The following is a 19,336-nucleotide window of genomic DNA, read 5'->3' as shown; positions in this document are numbered from 1 at the left end:
GAACTTATGTGTTAGACTCAATGGGGCAGCACACAGACACACACACACATCAGAAACACACCACCACAAACACACACATATACTCACACACACACCAGACAAACACATACACACACACCAGACACACACATACCACACCCCAGACAAAAACAACAGACACACACACACACACAGTTCTGATTATATTTCTGGATCACTGAACGTATTTGTGTGTTAGACTCAATGGGGAGCGGCACACAACAGACACAACACAAACACCAGACACACACACAACACACAAACACACACACACATACAACACACACACACCACACACAAAAACACACACAAACAGACACACATACCACACCCCAGACAAAAACAACAGACACACAAACACACACACAAAAACACACACACAGACACACACACCAGACTCACACTCACCACACACACACACACACACACACACACACACACACACACACACACACACACACACACACACACACACATACCCTCACCAGACATACACCAGACACACACACATACAACACACACACATACCACACACACACCAGACACCACACACACATCAGACTCACACTCACCACACACAAACACACACACACACACACACACACAGACACACAAACACACACAGCTCTGATCATATTTCTGTATCACTGAACTTATTTATGTGTTTGACTCAATGGGGAGCGGCACACAACACACACACAGACACACACACACCACACACACCAGTCTCTCTCTCTCTCTCTCTCTCTCTCTCTCTCTCTCTCTCTCTCACACACACACATATACACACACACACACACCAGACACACACGCACACATACACACACACAAACACACCCCAGACATACACCAGACACACACACATACCACATATACCACACGCACACATACACACACACAAACACACACACACACACACACCACATATACCACACACACATACCACACACACACCACACACATCAGACACAAAAAACACATACACACACATGCACAAACACACACACACACACACACACACACCAGACAAACACACCAGACAGACACACACACATACACACCACACACATACCACAAACATACAAACACACACCAGACACACACACACACACACATACACACAGCTCTGATTATATTTCTGGATCACTGAACGTATTTGTGTGTTAGACTCAATGGGGAGCGGCACACAACACACACACAGACACACACACACACACACCACACTCACACCTGACACACACACCAGACACACACCCCAGACACACACACCAAACACACACACACACCACACACACACAAACACCACACACACACACACAGCTCTGATTATATTTCTGGATCACTGAACTTATTTATGTGTTAGACTCAATAGGGAGCGGCACACAACACACACACAGACACACACCAGACTCACACTCACCACACACACACACACACACACACACACACACACACACACACACACACACACACACACACACACCACATACACACACACCAGAGATACACACCACACACACACACACCACACACACACACACACAAGATTGTTTAGCCTCTTTTTTGAGAAATGAAAAAACAACAAGATGACAAACAACATGACTTACAAGTGTGTTACAAGCACACAGTGGATCATGCTGATACTTGACTAATATCACAGGATTACAATAATTACAAAATACTAATGATTACAATATTTGGGGTAGAATTGATGTGTTTTGGTTCGGGCAGGTAAAGAAATTGTCACTTTACTGCGGGGCAGGCCATTAAAAACAAAATATAAAAAAATATGTTGCAGGAATTCAAATAATGGTCATGGGTGCTGGGCGGGGCGGGTTGTAAAGATAGATGCAGTGGTACGGATTGGGGCAGGCCAATAATTTTATAAAAGCCGCACCCGCGGATTGGAAAAAACCCAAACCGCGCATCACTAATCTACATGAAACAAATATGGAAAATTCCACAGGTGACCAACCTGCACCATAGGCGTGTGTTTTGTAGTTTCTGATTGTTCCTGTGAAATTTTACTTTCACTTTAGATTTCTCCACCAGAGACACGAAATGGCATCTGGAGAAGGTAAGGAACAAATGACATGAATTTATCTTAATAAAGTAACACAAACAAGGAGTTTTGGATGAAATATGTTATGTTCATTTTCTACTTAAAATCATACACTACAGTAGTTTACTATAAAATTATACTATCTTTTAGAGGCAAAGCCAAACTGAACATTTAGGTCTTTTCCAGTCTGTGACTGTGGGGAAAAATGACGCAGAGACGATTTAACCTTTCGGGCAGAATATTTATACTGTTTAAAAGACCAGTAATATTTTAAAATACATGCTAAATTATCTGAAATACACTGACATGTTAGCTGAAAATAGACTAAAGAAAACTAGCTACTTTGTCAAACTGAGGAATATCTCTAACAATAACGTTTTATTTGTATTATTTATCTAATATATCACACAAAATTTAAAAATATATATATTCTGTGTATGTCAACATATACTAAGTAAAAACCAATGTATGTTACCTGTAAATCAACATCAACAACAACAACAACAACAATAATAATAATAATAATAATAATAATAATAATAATAATAATAATAATTAAAACATAGGTTCTTAATGTCATTTAAATGCAATTATACTCAATTATAATTATGTCCATGTTTATAGTCATGTTAGTATTATAAGAAGAACAAATCTCTAATAGCACTTTGGTGTTATTCTCTACACAGCTGCAGGCTATACACCCAATCATAAATTAAAAACTTTGTTGCCAAGATAGCATATATGATTGCACACCACCCCATGGTTGATTTATTTATTTGGTGCACAATTGTGTGGCACCACTGACTTCATCCCTCCTCTAAATTTGCCCGGGTGCTGTCTGTAGAGTATTATACCATTGATTTCCTTGTCTCCTCTCTCTGGATTAATCATTAGGGATAAACAAGAATTTAAATTGAAAACTTTATTATTTACATTCAGATATTTTTTATTTAAAGCTGGCTTGTGACAATATCCATTATTAAAAATGCTACACAAATAAAATTGAACATGAAGAATTGACACCCTCCACCCCCATTTTCACTGAATGTATTTCTGGTCGCAGATTCTCAATGGCTCAATGGCTTCTCAGCAGTGAGACTCCTGCCAGAAGTCAGTAGCCCCTAAAGGCCTGGATAATTTCACATGTTGTAAGATGGAGTCACCTATAACCAGAGTTATTACAGGTTTCTTAGCAGGTACTGAGCACAACAAACCTGTTAGACATGTAGAGTGGAAAGGAGTGGCCCTCTCATGGGCGATCTTCACTGTTGGGCAATAACACATTACTAGTAATGAATACATTTTGGCTGAAGTGTAGCCTACAGCCTAACCTGTTTACAGCAGCAATGCATTGTAGAATTGATGGATGCCAACCACTGTAAACACGAAGAAGGCTCACTGTGGGCGTGTTTCCGTTTATTCAAGTATGTGCGGCAGTAATGACGAGTCAAGGCGAGAGCAAGACGAGTTTCTCAAGGTGGAAATATGCTCATTATTTCACTTTAGACAAAACGCTTGTAGTCAAATGTAAGCTGTGTCTTTTTGGTTCGAAGGTCCTTTCTGTTACGATAAACAGCAACTCCAATCTGTCAAAGCACCTCCAGAAACTACATGCCTCGACGAAGCTAGAAGCTAGCCCGGTGTCGGTGAACACACTTGAAGTGAGTCAAGCCCCTCCAGCAACTAGATTTTTACCGGACTGTTAGCCAGGGACAAATCAACAAAGCTATTGCACGGTATGTTGTTGAAAACATGCAGCCAGTCTCTACTGTGGAGTCACCGGCTTTCAGGCAGCTAGTTAGCATGATAACATGTTAAGGTGGCACACAGCAAATGGGACGAAAACCTTTTTCCAATAAAGAATATTAAAAAATGGAAAGTGAGCTGAAGACAACATGTGAGGGGCTAGATTAAATCATGACTACTGCAGACATTTGGTCTGACTTAAATAAAATAGTGTTTAAAAATTACTGTGTGTTTATGTCAGTTTTGTGTTTGTTTAGACCATAATACATAAAAGGGCATTAATGGGAACATTAAAGAATGGTCATTAAAAAAGTAACTAAAACAGTAACAGTAATGCATTGCTTTTTGGTGTAAGTAATCAACAAAGTAATTGAGTTATTTTTTGAATGAAGTAACTAGTAACTGTAACTAACTCTCTGGTGTTTGAATCTTCTCCATCAGAGAGCTAATATGAAGCCATTTCTAATGAAAAAGCTCAGTACTGGCCATGTTGTACATACATTACTTGTAGTATTATTATACAGTTGTATTATTATGCAGATTGCCATAAAAGTTAAAAAAAAAAATCTCCACTTCTACACGTTGGGTTAATTACCAGACAGAAGCAAGAGTCTCTGTGAAAAAAAAATCTGTTTATGAGAACATGAGAATTATGGATGGTGGGGTGAATGTTGCTGTTATACTCTTATTGTTACTGTTAAGTTACTATAATTTCATATTGCATGTTCATGCATCAAATTTTATCTTTAGTTTACTTAACCTCATTCTAACTATTCCTGCAGTTGAAGTGACTCGTTTTTTCCCTATACTTTATGCATACACTTATGTTTACTTTGTAAATTTAAAGCAGCCAGGTGCAACACATTCAGGTTGATTACCTGCACAAATGCATTATGTAGCAACTGATGCCAGCTTAGTTTTGCCTTAGAGGAATCTTGTGGCAGTACAGAAGCAGTGAATTTAGTAACTTGTAGATCTTCCTTTAGCATCGTCCACTAAGCATATCCAGTAACTTGTTTAGAAGTCTGGTACAATAATGCAGAGGAATTTTAGACCATTCCTCCTCAAAAAAATGCTATTTTGATTAAACATCCCTCTTCAGTCATACCCCATCATCTCAACTGGGTTAAGGTCATGATCTGGCCATTACAAAACACAAACTGTCTATTTTCAGCCATTCTTCAATTGAGTTTCTTCTGTGATTTTTAGGTTAGATTCAAGTTTTATTGTAATGTTGGAGAGTAGATGAACAGGGCCAGTGAAATTTACTGCATTTGGCAGAGGTGATTTACATTTATCGCAAAACTTTGGAATACAGTTTTCGGGGCTCCGACACACTTTCCCATTTTAAAAGTAGATTAAAGACATTTCTACCACCCCAAGGCATCCAGCACTTGTCTTAATCCTTCTTAATATATCTTAATATAATAATCTATGTATAATCTATGTATCATATTACATTTTTGTATTATGCTTCTTATGTTCTGTAAAGCTGCTTTGAGACAATGTCCATTGTTAAATGTGCTTTACAAATAAATTTGAATTTGAACATAGACAAGAATTCAAATTAGGAGTCTTTAATGGCATGAAAAAGTAAAGGCAGCGTTCAATATAACAGACAATTCAATCATCTGAGTAATGGGTGAACAGGTCATTGCAGTTCAGGAGGAAATCTGTGTCATAAAAAGTCCAATAATCTGCACAGGAAAATGGGGCAATTCACAGCAGGCAGTAAGAGCAGGCAGAAGCAATGACAGAAAAACAGACAGGGTGAAACCAGGCAGAGCAGGAATATAGGAGGGATGACTTACAGGAGCACAAGGCAGACTGAGAAGACTATCTAGCCAAGAATTCTGTGTTGGCGGCATGCTTATGTAACACACGGTCATATGCCGGAAGTACATAGTAGTAGTATAATGCTTGACCGGAGCTACAGGTCACTGGTCAGTATATTTTGGTCATTGTCATCATATTTTCGTTGTGTAGGAGCTCACGGCTGCTCACTTTCCACTGAGAGTAATAAAGCGGGGTGGCCAACCAGTCAAAGACCAAGAGCCAAGTTTTTTACTGTGTTACCGCAAGGAGACGCATTATACACATGGGCACACATGATGACCTTTTTTTCCCTGCCATTTTAAGAGCGAACTTGACACAAATTGTTTACTTAAATGATTTTGCTCCTACTGGGAGAACTTTGAGGTATTTTCATCCCACTCACATGCATGTTTGATGAAAATACCGTATTGAACTCAAGCGAAGCGAACATTAAAAAGACACAAATACAAACTTTGATATGAACGCAAGAGCCTCATGAAACCGGGCAAAGAGCCGCATGCGACTCGGAGCCGGGGGTTGGCCATCCCTGCTCTACACTATCACCAGTTTCAGTTACTTACTTCAGTTACTATAATCCAGCCACCACACGGCTGATTCATTAACTTTAAAATCTTTAGAATTATAACAAACACACAAGTTCCAGTTACTTTAGAAACAATGATTCAAATACAACCCCGTCACCACACTGCATCGGTTTAATTCAGTTCCGTTAGAATCTTAAACAGAATAGGCTTAACAATAACTCCTCCTGCTTATGAACAATAAACTATACTCTATGCTCTATTCTACCCAAAAACATTCCTTTGCTAGATTTTTTAACCCCGGGGGTTCCCTGAATCAGTAACAGTGTAAAAGAAGAAAAATACGCTTTTCTTACCTTTACCCGCATTTTTTTGGAAATCCCTCGCTGGGTGGCTCAACGATGTAAGAAATAAAAACGTAAGAAAATACAACAAGGGTGAAGATCTTAATGAACAAGTAGAAGTTTATTCCAACAGTGACAAAATACATGAAGTACTTTGGGTTCATCAGAGTCAAGAAGAACACATGACAAATCCTGCTCAAACATTTTACAGTTTTTCCTCTTTGTACAGTAGTTCAAATGGGGTTTCGCTTTAAATGTGTATTGACAACTGAGTTTGTACCAAATGGCTGGGTCACACATTATCTAGCCAGATGTCTTTACATGTTCATCATGGTCACGTACATCTTGGCTTGGTATTGTTACAGTTGTTACAGTTGTTATCACTCAAACGTATTACCTTATGATGCCTTTTTTTAAGAATGAGCTCTTTCCGATGTGTATCTTGGAGTGGAATCTGGGAGCATACAATCTTTAATATCTTACAGCTTGTTATGTTCAGCTAATGTCATGGATTTTAGTCTAGCACGTATAAAAGTAGGACTTTCTCATTTGTATAATCATGCATCAGTTGTGGCAGTTTTAAACAAGGTAAAAGTGTTTCAGCAACATTAAGAAAGAAGGTTCTCTATAGGGGTTACAAGGATTTTAAAATGTAGCTACTTCTGAAGTCTGTAATCAATCAGAGGTCTTGTCTGGAGCTACATGTAAAGAATTGTATTAACATTGTTATCTAATTAAACTTGTACTTATTGCAAACAACATGACTTACAAGTGTGTTACAAGCACAAAGTGGAAAATATCTAGGGTAGATTTGATGTGTATTTGTTCTCTCTCTTCTGGCTCTCAACAAAGTTGGTCGCATTTTCTCTCCCTCTCCTCCCCCTTACTTTCCCTGCTTTGCTCCTCTCATCTCGTCTATTGGCTAATACTTTTAGAGACTCTCGCGCACTGCTCTCCAAACAAAAAATCTGAATATGGATTTGATAAACTGGCGGGTTGTGTGTCTGGTGGCTTTTTCCGTGGAGGACATTGAAGATATCAATATAGACATTGCCCTGGTTTATCAAGAAAAGAAGAAAATGGTAACAGCTGTCCCAACCTGCCCAATGTCATGATTGATGCAGTAGGCAGAGTGGTCAGCACTGAGGCTGGGACTATTAACCGCAATATGGATAACATCATGGAGAAGCTCACTGCTTTGGAAAGGAAAATGGATCGATATGGAGACCAGAATGGACTAAGAGAGTAGTTGTGTAAATTGTTATGCGTCTACTTGCCCAAAAGACCAAACAATCCCGATCTTATCTGCTTTCGGCTCCCCTCAACCAGCACTGGCCTCATGCAAGGCCGCTGTTGGAACAACAACAACTCCCCCGGCAGAGCACTGCAGTGAGACGCTCTTGCGTTCCTCCCCCCACTTCCACAGACACCTGCTGATTGTTGACTCTCTCTGGGACCAAGATCAAGGCTGTCTCCATGGCAATTTTCTGTGTATCGCTATGACAATCTTGCGGACTGAGGCACCTAGATTTGATACCGGTAGCAGCGACTCTCAGGCCTACACATTACATACATACATACATACATACATACACACACACACACGCACATATAATGAAGATATGCACTCACACCCCACCCCCATCCCACGCCTTCGTGTGCATAGTCTGAGGGTTGTTTTTTTTTCTCCTCCCCTCCCTCATGTTACAGTATGCTGTATTTCTTCTTCAATCCCCTGTCTTCCTGTCCTGTCCCCCCCTTGTCATATTGTATGTATTGTATGTATGGACAGGTTGATGGCTAATTTCGCTGGTACCTGTGACCAGTGACAATAAAGGCTACTACTACTACTACTACTAAAGAACACCACACACACACACACACACACACATTCTTAGCCTCTCTGCATTAGGAGTATTTCAGAGCACAACACTGTCTGCACACTTTTATGTCTGAAAGAGCAGCGAGCTTAACAGCTGTAGCTGGACATCACTGAAAGATCCACCGGAGATGTATTTGTACCTACAAGAAACGAATCTGGAAAAATCCAGAGGTGACCAAACTGCAGCATAGGCTCTGTTTTCTTGTGTGTTGAAATAATCTTTTAAAATGTAAGTCAACATGGAAATAAGTCACGATTTTATACGTCAGTATACATGGACACATTTTCCATCTTGCAACCTACAGTGTGTGATAAATATCCACATGACACAGGTTTTCGTTAACAGATGCATCTATATTTTAATAGCTCAAGCAAAATGCTGCAGCCTAACTAATAATCACACTGAATGCAGGGCCTGGGAAAGACGAAACATGGGACAAATCACCAGATTTCCAAACAGACCATTTACTATCTGGACTTGATTATTTGTTTCTTAAAATCTTTACACTAGTTTTCTATAAAATTATACTATCTTTTAGAGGCAAAGCCAAACATAGAACATTTAGGTTTTTTCCGGTCTGTGACTGTGGGGAAAAATGACCACCAGAGACATCTTACACATCACCATCCAATGCTGTCTGGCTACACTCTCTCCTACCACCAACTTAACCTTTCGAACCAGAATATTTATACTCGGTTCAAAAGACCAGTAATATTTTACAATACATGTTAGCTGAAAATACACTATTGGATCGGTTACTACTGGACCACTGTTGGTTGAGGAAAGAGAGGAGGGAGAAGGGTTCATAGAGGAACGAAAGGTTAGAAGAGGAAAGGCAGGAGTATGGATCTGAGAATAGGGACTCTTAATGTTGGTACAATGACAGCGAAAGGAAGAGAGCTGGAGGACATGATGGAGAGAAGGAAGGTAAGATAATATACTGTGTGTGCAGGAGACTAGGTGGAAGGGGAGCAAAGTACATAGTATTGAATGGGGATACAAACTGTTTTATTATGGAGTGGATAGGAAAATAAATGGAGTAGGAGTGATCCTGAAGGATGAGTTTGTGAGGAATATTTTAGAGGTGAAAAGAGTGTCAGGCACAGTAATCAGTCCTACATCACCACTGGCCTTACTAATGAGTTTGTTCATTCTGTTGGCATCAGCTACATTCAGATCACTGCCTTAGCATGCAACAGCAAAAAAGAAAGATATGGCTACCACAAGATATGGAATCCTCCACCATGTCCACAGAGACCCTGTGGAAGGAAATCCTCCTTTAGTCACATTGAGCTGTAGATGGTTCTGCTCACACCATGTGGCAAAGTTATCCACTGTAATCCTGCACTCAGTCTCCTCACCACCGCTGATGCAACCAACTATAGCTGGGGAGGGGAGACTGTACCGTTCACACCTGACCATGTCAGAAGTTATGATGATATAAATTATTTCAAATTAAAGATAAATTAATTTACTGATTTATTAATTTACGGATTTATTTACTGATTAATTTACTGAAGTCCCTAATAGGTATACTTGCAAAAGTATAATTTCAAGTCAAGTTTATTTATAAAGCACCTTTTTTTTTCAAACAAGTGTTTATCAAAGTGCTGTACATACAGAAAGTAAACATGGTTTATTAATACAAACACACAAATAAAAGAAAAATACTTAAGACACAATAAAACAATAAAAAAGAAAGCATCTCTCACATGGCATCATATGCCAGACTGTAAAAGTAAGTTTTTAGGGCAGATTTAAAGACCTCAAGTGTTTGAGCCTGTCTAATATAGAGAGGCAAGCTGTTCCAGAGCTTTGGGGTGGCACCTGCAAAGGCTCGGTCCCCCCTGCTCTTCAGTTTCACTCTTGGAACAGCTAAGAGCAAATTGACAAAGCGTACGGATTAATCAAATCTGATAAGTAACTTAGCACTCGGGGGAGCACGGTGGCTTAGTGGGTAGCATGTTCACCTCACACCTCCAGGGTTGGGGTTCGATTCCCACCTCCGCCTTGTGTGTGTGGAGTTTGCATGTTCTCCCCGTGCCTCGGGGGTTTCCTCCGGGTTCTCCGGTTTCCTCCCCCGGTCCAAAGACATGCATGGTAGGTTGATTGGCCTCTCTGGAGCAAATTGGTTCCGTAGTGTGTGAGTGAATGAGAGAGTGTGTGTGTGCCCTGCGATGGGTTGGCACTCCGTCCAGGGTGTATCCTGCCTTGATGCCCAATGACGCCTGAGATAGGCACAGGCACCGTGACCCGAGCTAGTTCGGATAAGCGGTAGAAAATGAGTGAGTGAGAACTTGGCACTGACCCATTAAGAGATTTAAAAACAAGCACCAATATTTTAAAATGAATCCTATAATGGACAGGAAGCCAGTGAAGAGACGTGAGAATGGGAGTGATATGTTCCCGCTTTCATGTGCCCGTCAATAGGCGAGCTGCCGCATTCTGGACCATTTGCAGTCTGGAGAGGGAGGCCTGATTAATACCTAAATAAAGGCTGTTACAGTAATCAAGGTGACTTGAGATAAAAATATGCACAACTCTCTGAAAGTCCTTAGAGGACAGGAAAGGTTTCACCTTGGTGAGTTGTCTCAATTGGAAGAAACATGATTTAACTACTAAATTAATCTGTTTCTCCAATTTAAAATCACAATCCATAACAACACCTTAATTTTTTACAAAGGGCTTCACATAAGGATTTAGCTCACCGAGGTTTAGGTCTACTGACTCACAGGTTCTCCCAGACAACACACCACTTCTGTTTTCTTTTCATTAAAATTAAGGAAATTTAGTGCCATCCAGGTCTTAATTTCTTCAAAGCACTGCAGTAGGGGCACTAGAGAGCAGGTATCTTTGCGTTTCAAGGGCAGATAAATTTCAAAATCCTGGGTTAGGGTTGCTATGGTGATGGACAGGCTGATAGATGAAGTCAGACAGGAATCTCCGTGGACAATGATGTTTGCAGATGACTGTAGTGAGAGTAGAGAGCAGGTGGAGGAACACAAGGCACAGGTCTGCTCTTGAAAGAAAAGGAATGAATGTCAGTCATAGTAAGATAGAATATATGTGTTTGAACAAGAGGAAGGGAAGTAGAACAGTGAAGTTACAGGTCTGAGGTCAGTGGGCTGGAGTGAGTGTCAGGAGTGTTGTGAGACAGAAGAGTGTCAGAAAAAAAATCACAGGAAAGGTGTACAAGACAGTAGTGAGACCAGCTATGGTATATTTTTAGAGACGGTAACAGTGAGAAATAGGCATGAGTCAGAGATGGAGGTAGCAGAAGGTCAGAGCGACCAGATTGGGATGATTTAGACACTTGCAGAGGAGGGAGATGGTTATATTGGAAGGAGGATTTTGGATATGGAGCTGCCAGGTAAGAGGTCAAGAGGAAGGCCAAAGAGGAGATATATGGATGTCCATATACAGTAGGAGAGTTGGAGAGTACAGGATGCCACGGATAGTGTTAGGTGGAAACAGACGATCCACTGTGGTGACCCCTAACAGGAAAAGTGTAATGATGAGTCAGAACAATCCACATACAGAATAGAAAACACAGCTTTAATGAGAAAAATCCAGAGCAATCAATCCAAATTGGCAGGCAAAATCGTAAATGGGAAAAACGGTCCAAAACCAAAACAATAGCAGAGGCAGAGCAAACAAACAGATAAGGGCAAGGGCAACAGCATGGTCCGAACTGATTAAGCACAACAACGGTCATACACAGTAGAAAGTAAATAAGATATACAAACAGCTTGGTATGCATAGGTTGGCGATACATCGTGTTCTAATGGCGTGTCTTTATGTAAGTGAACCCGGAAGTTGAAAACGAAACTGACCATAGCCGGGAAGGTTTGTATTCCGACCAGGGCTCCATCTTGGGGGGTGGCAAGGGTATTCAGACACTGAGGGAGAACTTTCTAACATGCTTATACTTGATTATATATGTATATATTTTTTTTTCAAGCCAGAAACAATAATTATATTATATTCCTTCTTAAAACAATAAAAAAGATTCCTTAAATTCAACAAATTGGTTACAACATTTCAGTTAAATATTTCTTCTTAAAAAATAAAAAAATCATGTTATAAACTGAAACATACTGGTTAGATGTTGGTTTGACTTCTTCCTGAATTTGATTTACAGTTTCCCAGATACGCATGTGGAAAAGAAAACGTTGTTAATCTATGTGAGAATATGTTTGATATGTCGGTGAAAATCAGCTCACTGGCTAATTGCGTTTGCCTTAACTCCAACATCTAATATATTCTTTAGACAGCTCTGTCATAACTGTATATTTATTGTTGCTTAGTAATGGAAGTGATGGAGGAAATGTTGACTGTCATTTAACAATTATTTATAACCAGAATGTTACATTTTATTTTACAGAAAACAATAACTGGGGATAAATTAGCAGAAGATTTATCAACTTGTGAAGAACAGAAAAAGCTCAAAATGACAAAACCAGAGCAACTGATGATCAGACTGAAGCTTTATGAAAAGGACCAAGAAAAAATGAAAACATCAGATGTTCTTCAAATAACTTTATTACAAGAGGAGCCTTGTAGAGAGGAGAACTTAGTGGAAACCTTTCTACAAAGAATGCTAATGATGGACTACAGAGCAAGGTACATTACAACTAAAGAAGACTCCAGCAGATCTGAACACACTTACTTAAACACCGGAGATAAAGAAGACAACGATGACTTTGATGATTTTTTTTCAACAAAGACAGAATCTTTGGACAGTGAAACCCATAAATATCCTATTCACCCCATGGATGTCCAGATGGCCGTGTTCCACTGCTCTGATCATTTCCTACAGCAGCTAATAGTGACTAAACTAGATCAGTGTCAGTACGCTCTGCCTCTGCTGGTGCCCAATCCCTGCACCAGAGAGATTGAGTTTCCTCTCTGGACTTTTCACCAAATCAGAAAGAGTTGGAGGAGTCACTCTGCTGCTGTCAGTCAAAACCAGGCCATGTCTGAAGCTCAAACTCCAATGGTGGCTTTCTTCAGGCTCGGCTCTGTTTCTTCATCCAAGTCTCAGCTGATGAACAGCTTGATCAATGATAAACATCACACATTCTTCCACAGACACTGTCCAGGAAGCAGCAAGAACCGGCTCCTGATGGATGGAATGGTGGAGATCGCTTGGTTCTGTCCATCAGGGAAGGAAACTGATTATTTCCCTGACTGTGTGGCATTCTGTAATCTCCATGGTGATGCAGAAGCTAATAAAAAGCAAATGGAAATCCTGACTGAAATGTCCTCAGTGAATGTTGTACTTGTCTCTAATCCTGAAAAAACAGCATATAAGGAGATAATACAGAAGCTCTACAGAGACTCCAAACCACTGATCTGTCTACTTCCTGAGGACAAATCAGTTGCCACTGTATATAAGAGTGGAAAATACAGAATTGGTCTTAAAGACAGAAATCAGTCAGATGTAGCCAAGAATCTCAGAACAACCATCAAAGAGTGTCTTTCAAAGTCACCATCAATTTTCAGAACTGAAGATCTGAACAAACTTGAAGGCATTAAAAAAGATGAAGATGACCCTGAATGCAAGAAAGGGAAAAAAGTTGCAGAGATGATCATGAGACAATTAAAGGGATATGAAGCTTCAAAATTAAAGGAAACATTTCTGCCCTGTCAGGGGAAGTTATGGCACGACTGGTGTCAGATGAACAAAGACATGCACAGACTTCATGGGAACAACTTAGAAAAGCAGAAGTCTGAAAAACAAAAGGAAATGAAGAAAACCCGTGAAGATCAGCATAATTACAGACTCTCTAGTCTTATGGAACAGTTCACCTCCTCACTGCACGTTCTAGGAGAAAATGAAAGATTATTCTTTTTAAAATGGGTTGGGATTCTCCTGGACAAACACACCTCAGCTGATCTTTCCAAACTTCATGACCAGTACAATGAAAAGTGGAAGGCAGTTTTAGACCTAAAGAAGAAACATGACAAATCAGATCAAATGAAGCTGGAACAAAATGAGCTTGAGAAAATTTCAGAAAAACTGAATGCAGGAACTTTTGGTTTGGAACACATCCTCAGAGAGATGGGCCAAATATATGAGGCTTTTATTTCTGTAAAACAATCCAATGAACAATATAAAGGAAAAAACTTCACCTCTTTCCCTAAGCTTGCAGCAGAAGTCCTGAAATCTGGTCATCCACTAGAGCTGATGGATGGAGATGCTGCTCACGTTCCTCTGATCTGGGTTTCAGCAGTTCTAGATGAACTTGTGAAGATACTGAGGGATCAGAGGGTGTTTGTGCTGTCAGTTTTGGGGATTCAGAGCTCTGGGAAATCCACCATGCTGAATGCCATGTTTGGTCTCCAGTTTGCTGTCAGTGCTGGAAGGTGCACCAGAGGAGCCTTCATGCAGCTGGTCAAAGTGTCAGAGGAGATGAAGAAAGAGCTGAAGTTTGACTACATTATAGTTGTAGATACTGAAGGACTTCGAGCGCTTGAGCTTGCAGGAAAATCCACTCGTCATCATGACAATGAACTCGCCACATTCGTCGTTGGTCTCGGAAACCTGACCTTAATCAACGTCTTTGGAGAGAACCCTGCTGACATGCAGGACATCCTTCAGATTGTTGTTCAGGCCTTTCTGAGGATGAAGAAGGTCCGACTGAATCCCAGATGCATGTTTATCCATCAGAATGTTGGAGACATCACTGCTGGAGAGAAGAACATGGAAGGAAGGAGACGCTTACAGGAAAAACTGGATGAAATGACCAAGCTAGCTGCTAAAGAAGAAGACTGTGAAGCTGATTGTTTCAGTGATGTTATTGAATTCAATGTACAAGATGATGTGTATTATTTTGCACAGCTCTGGGAGGGCAGCCCACCAATGGCACCACCAAACCCATCATACAGCAGAAATGTCCAGGATCTAAAGAAAGACATTTTCAAAAAAGCTACTCTGTCTACTGGTATCACTCTCTCACAGTTTAAATCACGCATTAGTGACCTTTGGAATGCATTACTCAATGAGAACTTTGTGTTTAGCTTCAAAAACACACTGGAGATTGCAGTGTACAGACAACTGGAGAATGAGTTTGGAAAATGGACCTGGACCCTCAGAAGTGCAATGTTAACAATTGAAGAAAATCTTTATAACAGAATTGAAAATGAAAAACTTGAAGAAATTAAAGAACATGATCTTTATTCTTCCATGAAAAAGTCCAAGGAGGAAGTGGACAACTCAATGAAGAGATGCTTTGAAGAGGACAAAGATAAAGACATTTTAATTCAGTGGAGAGAGAGATATGCAATGAAAATCAGAGAACTTTATGAAGACCTTGTCAGAAACACCAAACAAAATGTGAATGAAGTTATACAACATCAACATACACGAGAGACTTTTGAACTACAAAGCACACAAAAAGAATACAACACCAAACTGTTCAATCTGAGCAAAGACCTCGCTCTGAAACTGAAAAGTGAAATTACCACTGAACAAGTTCTTGAAAAAGAATTTGACAAATTCTGGGACAAATGGGTCACTGAGATGACACGAAACACACCTGCAGAGAGAACTGTTAATTTTTGGGAAGATGCTGAACAGATTTTGTCTGTGGGTAATGAACAAGCTTCTGTGTGTAATCGAAGGTCTCTGTTAGACTACAGACAAATAGACAAGATGGCAGATTATTCACCTTACGTTACAAAGCACAAAAGACAGAAGGTTGTTAATTCCATCCTTGGTGAGAATAAACTCTCTTATGAAGACAACGAGTTAGTAAGAACTCTGGTTATAGATGTGATCAAAGAAACTGATGGAATAATCAAGACAACATGCAACAAAATCACAAGACTCGGGTACAAAGACAGCTATATACAGGAAATAACAGACCTTGTCAAGAAGAAAGTTGAACAACATCACAGTGAGAACCAGAGAATTACGCTCAACAAGGAGTTCACTCTGGATCTCTGCCTTCATGTCTGTGAACTTATGAAATGCAGATTTGCTGAGCACCATAAACAATTCAGGGATGCAAATGATCCAAGAGTTTATCTGTCTAAGAAGAAACCACAGTATTACAGTGTCTTTAGAAACTACTGCAAAGGAGCAACAACAACAAAAGTGTTTGGTGAACTGATCTGCAGTAACCTGAGAGAATCCATCCTGCAAGTAGTTTACAATAAATCTGCCATTGATTTGGCAACACAGATCAGATCCAACATGCCAGAGTTTAATGGCAACAGGTCAAATCTTGAGAAACACATCCTGAAAAGTCTTGCAGAAAAAGAGGACTTTAACAAGTACACAGATTACATCCATAATCCCCAAAAGCACTTCAAAAATTTCATTACAGAGAAGGTTAATGAGTACATTTCTGAGAACAACACAGTTCTGAGACTTTTTAAAGGAAATCTAAAAGAGAAAGTGGAGACTGTAAGAAATGCTGTTCACATTGCAACTGAAGAGGTCAAGAACAGCTGTGGTGATGCAGACATGTGGCTGAGAAGTTTCACCAGTTTACTAACAGATAAACTGAGCTTAAAAGAAATAACCTTCACTGATCACAAAGAAATTACAGAATTTGATTTTCTACAGCAGCTTGTTAGTGATGGTCTCACTGACATGATGTCAGAGCTAGACAAAAGCTTTAAAGATGTAAAAGACATCAAAATTGAGAAGTCCAGGAAGAAGCCAGATGAGCTTCTGATTGAACATCTCTGTAAATGCTGCTGGGTTCAGTGTCCATTCTGTAAAGCCATCTGCACCAACACAGTAGAGAATCATGATGGAGATCACAGTGTCCCCTTCCACAGGGTAGATGGTATGAATGGGTGGTATTACTTTAGAACAACTAATCTCTGCTCTACGTTCTGCACAACAAATGTGCAAAGTGATAAAGTTTTCTACCCACATGGTAGTGAAGATGTGTGTATTCCTTACAAATCATACAGAACAGCAGGAGGAGTCTATGCAACCTGGAGCATCACCCCAGACAATTCACAGCTCGCATACTGGAAATGGTTTGTGTGCAGATTCCAGAAAGACCTGGAAGAGTACTATGATAAAACATTTCAGGGTTATGGTGAGATCCCCAAAGACTGGAAAGACTTCACTAAAGAACAAGCTATTGAGAGTTTGGATCAATATATCTGATGAAAGACAACTCTTCTAAACAAAACCTAGAATAAACAGCAACTTAATTATGAACCAGTTATATTACCTGTATTAGTAACAAATGACAAAAAATATAATCAGTAAACATTTATTAGATTCTATTCTATTAGAATAATCACTATATACACACACACTGTTTTACCTTTATGCACTATATATACACACACACACACAGTCTTTTTCTTTCTTGACATTTAAAAATGAATGAAGTTATCAGTAGTAATATTAGTCCTACAATGATTGTTCATGTTTGAAGCATAATAAAGAATATTAAATCATATTTTATGTCTTGCAGAAAGACAATCATTTATTCATCACTGGAACTTAGAGAGAAAGTGAGAGACCTGTTTCAGGTGTACCGTTTTAGGACAAACGCAGCTGGTGGCAGGAATGGAACGCAAATCTGCACAGTCTGAACATTGTTGAATCATCAGGATTAAAACTGGTTTTATCTGAACATAAACGTACATGAAACAAAAAGTACATGGAAACAACCTGGATATCACAGCGTCACACCCAACACCAAAGCTCACACACAACGTCACATCACAAATAATGACTGAATCATGACAGACATATATAGACCTGCACATCAAGGGAAACAAGGAACAAGTAAGAAAGTGGGAAAACACATTAGGAAAGAGTGTGGCACCATATACCTGGTGGTAAAAGTAAAAGGTCAAGCTAAACAAAAAAAAAATGAAAATTAACACTTTCCTGACTCCCTTCCTTACAAACAGGAGGCAAATGGGATTAAAAAAAGTCACCCAGCTCCCTATAACCTCCAAAAAAGGCATATCTATCTTAATGTAGTAACTCTTCACTACTACTATAACATCAACAGAATTACAAAGCAAAGATAGAACAGACTGATGAAGGTAACTGGTATCATTATTAATTAGCACACTCAACAACCCAAATAGCCGCTATCACAAAAATCCAAGAAGGACAAAGACAGAAACCTTAATTCTTCCTCTCTTCTCTGGCACATTTTTCTTGGCTTTATGCAGCCTCACTCATGAGTGGTTATCTGGCACAACTGAGGACAATGAACTACCTGTTAAATGCAGGGGGAGTCAAAAAAGAAGCAGAGGAAAAAGAACACACAGAAAAAGAAAACACAACTCTAACACCAGATAACAATACAAACACATCCCTGGACATAGTGTAAAAAAATTGAGAAAAAAAGAAAAAGAAAAAGAAAAAGAAAAACAGGATTTTATTCATGGCCGTGGGACTGCATCAGTAGTAAATAACCATGAGACCTGACAGGTATGGACCACTCATCCACCCATCAGAAGACTGCAAATGCTGTGGGACCCAGTCTATGTCTTTTACAATTACAATTTCATGACCTGGATTTAGTATATAATAGTTTTATAATGAAGCACAGTGGTTAAAGGCATTGGTTAATGAGATGCAGTGATTAATGTGATAAGTTATATTTATGCAGCAATATACTGGTAATATTCTAGACTCCTATTAGATTTATTCCTACACTCACCATCTTCATTATTAATTACAGTGTCTCTTGCATTTAATTTAATTTGCTTCTTAATACTGCATTTAATGATTTTTTATGTTTAAAGGTGGTTTAGACACTAATATGTAATTGTTAATTATTTACACTATATCATTTGCAAATAATATTATCATTATTAATAATAATAATAACAATAATAGCAACTACAATACTACTACTACTACTACTACTACTACTACTCAAGTCAAGTCAAGAAGCTTTTTATTGTCATTTCAACCATATTTAGCTG

The 19,336-nt window shown here is 39.3% G+C and overlaps 1 protein-coding gene across 1 annotated transcript; it reads left to right on the top strand.

The window, feature by feature from the left end:
• Window positions 1–1,999: 1,999 nt before the first annotated feature.
• Window positions 2,000–17,798, top strand: LOC113658993 (interferon-induced very large GTPase 1-like). The gene is made up of 2 exons (XM_027171525.2): window positions 2,000–2,095; window positions 12,795–17,798. Exon 2 carries the CDS (start codon window positions 12,861–12,863, stop codon window positions 17,541–17,543), a length of 4,683 nt encoding a protein of 1,560 aa, XP_027027326.2. The 5' UTR covers window positions 2,000–2,095; window positions 12,795–12,860; the 3' UTR covers window positions 17,544–17,798.
• Window positions 17,799–19,336: the final 1,538 nt, after the last annotated feature.

Source organism: Tachysurus fulvidraco, unplaced genomic scaffold (genome assembly GCF_022655615.1).
Source record: "Tachysurus fulvidraco isolate hzauxx_2018 unplaced genomic scaffold, HZAU_PFXX_2.0 HiC_scaffold_51_np12, whole genome shotgun sequence".
Taxonomy (NCBI): Eukaryota; Metazoa; Chordata; class Actinopteri; order Siluriformes; family Bagridae; genus Tachysurus; species Tachysurus fulvidraco.
This window is presented reverse-complemented; position numbering and strand designations above follow the sequence as displayed.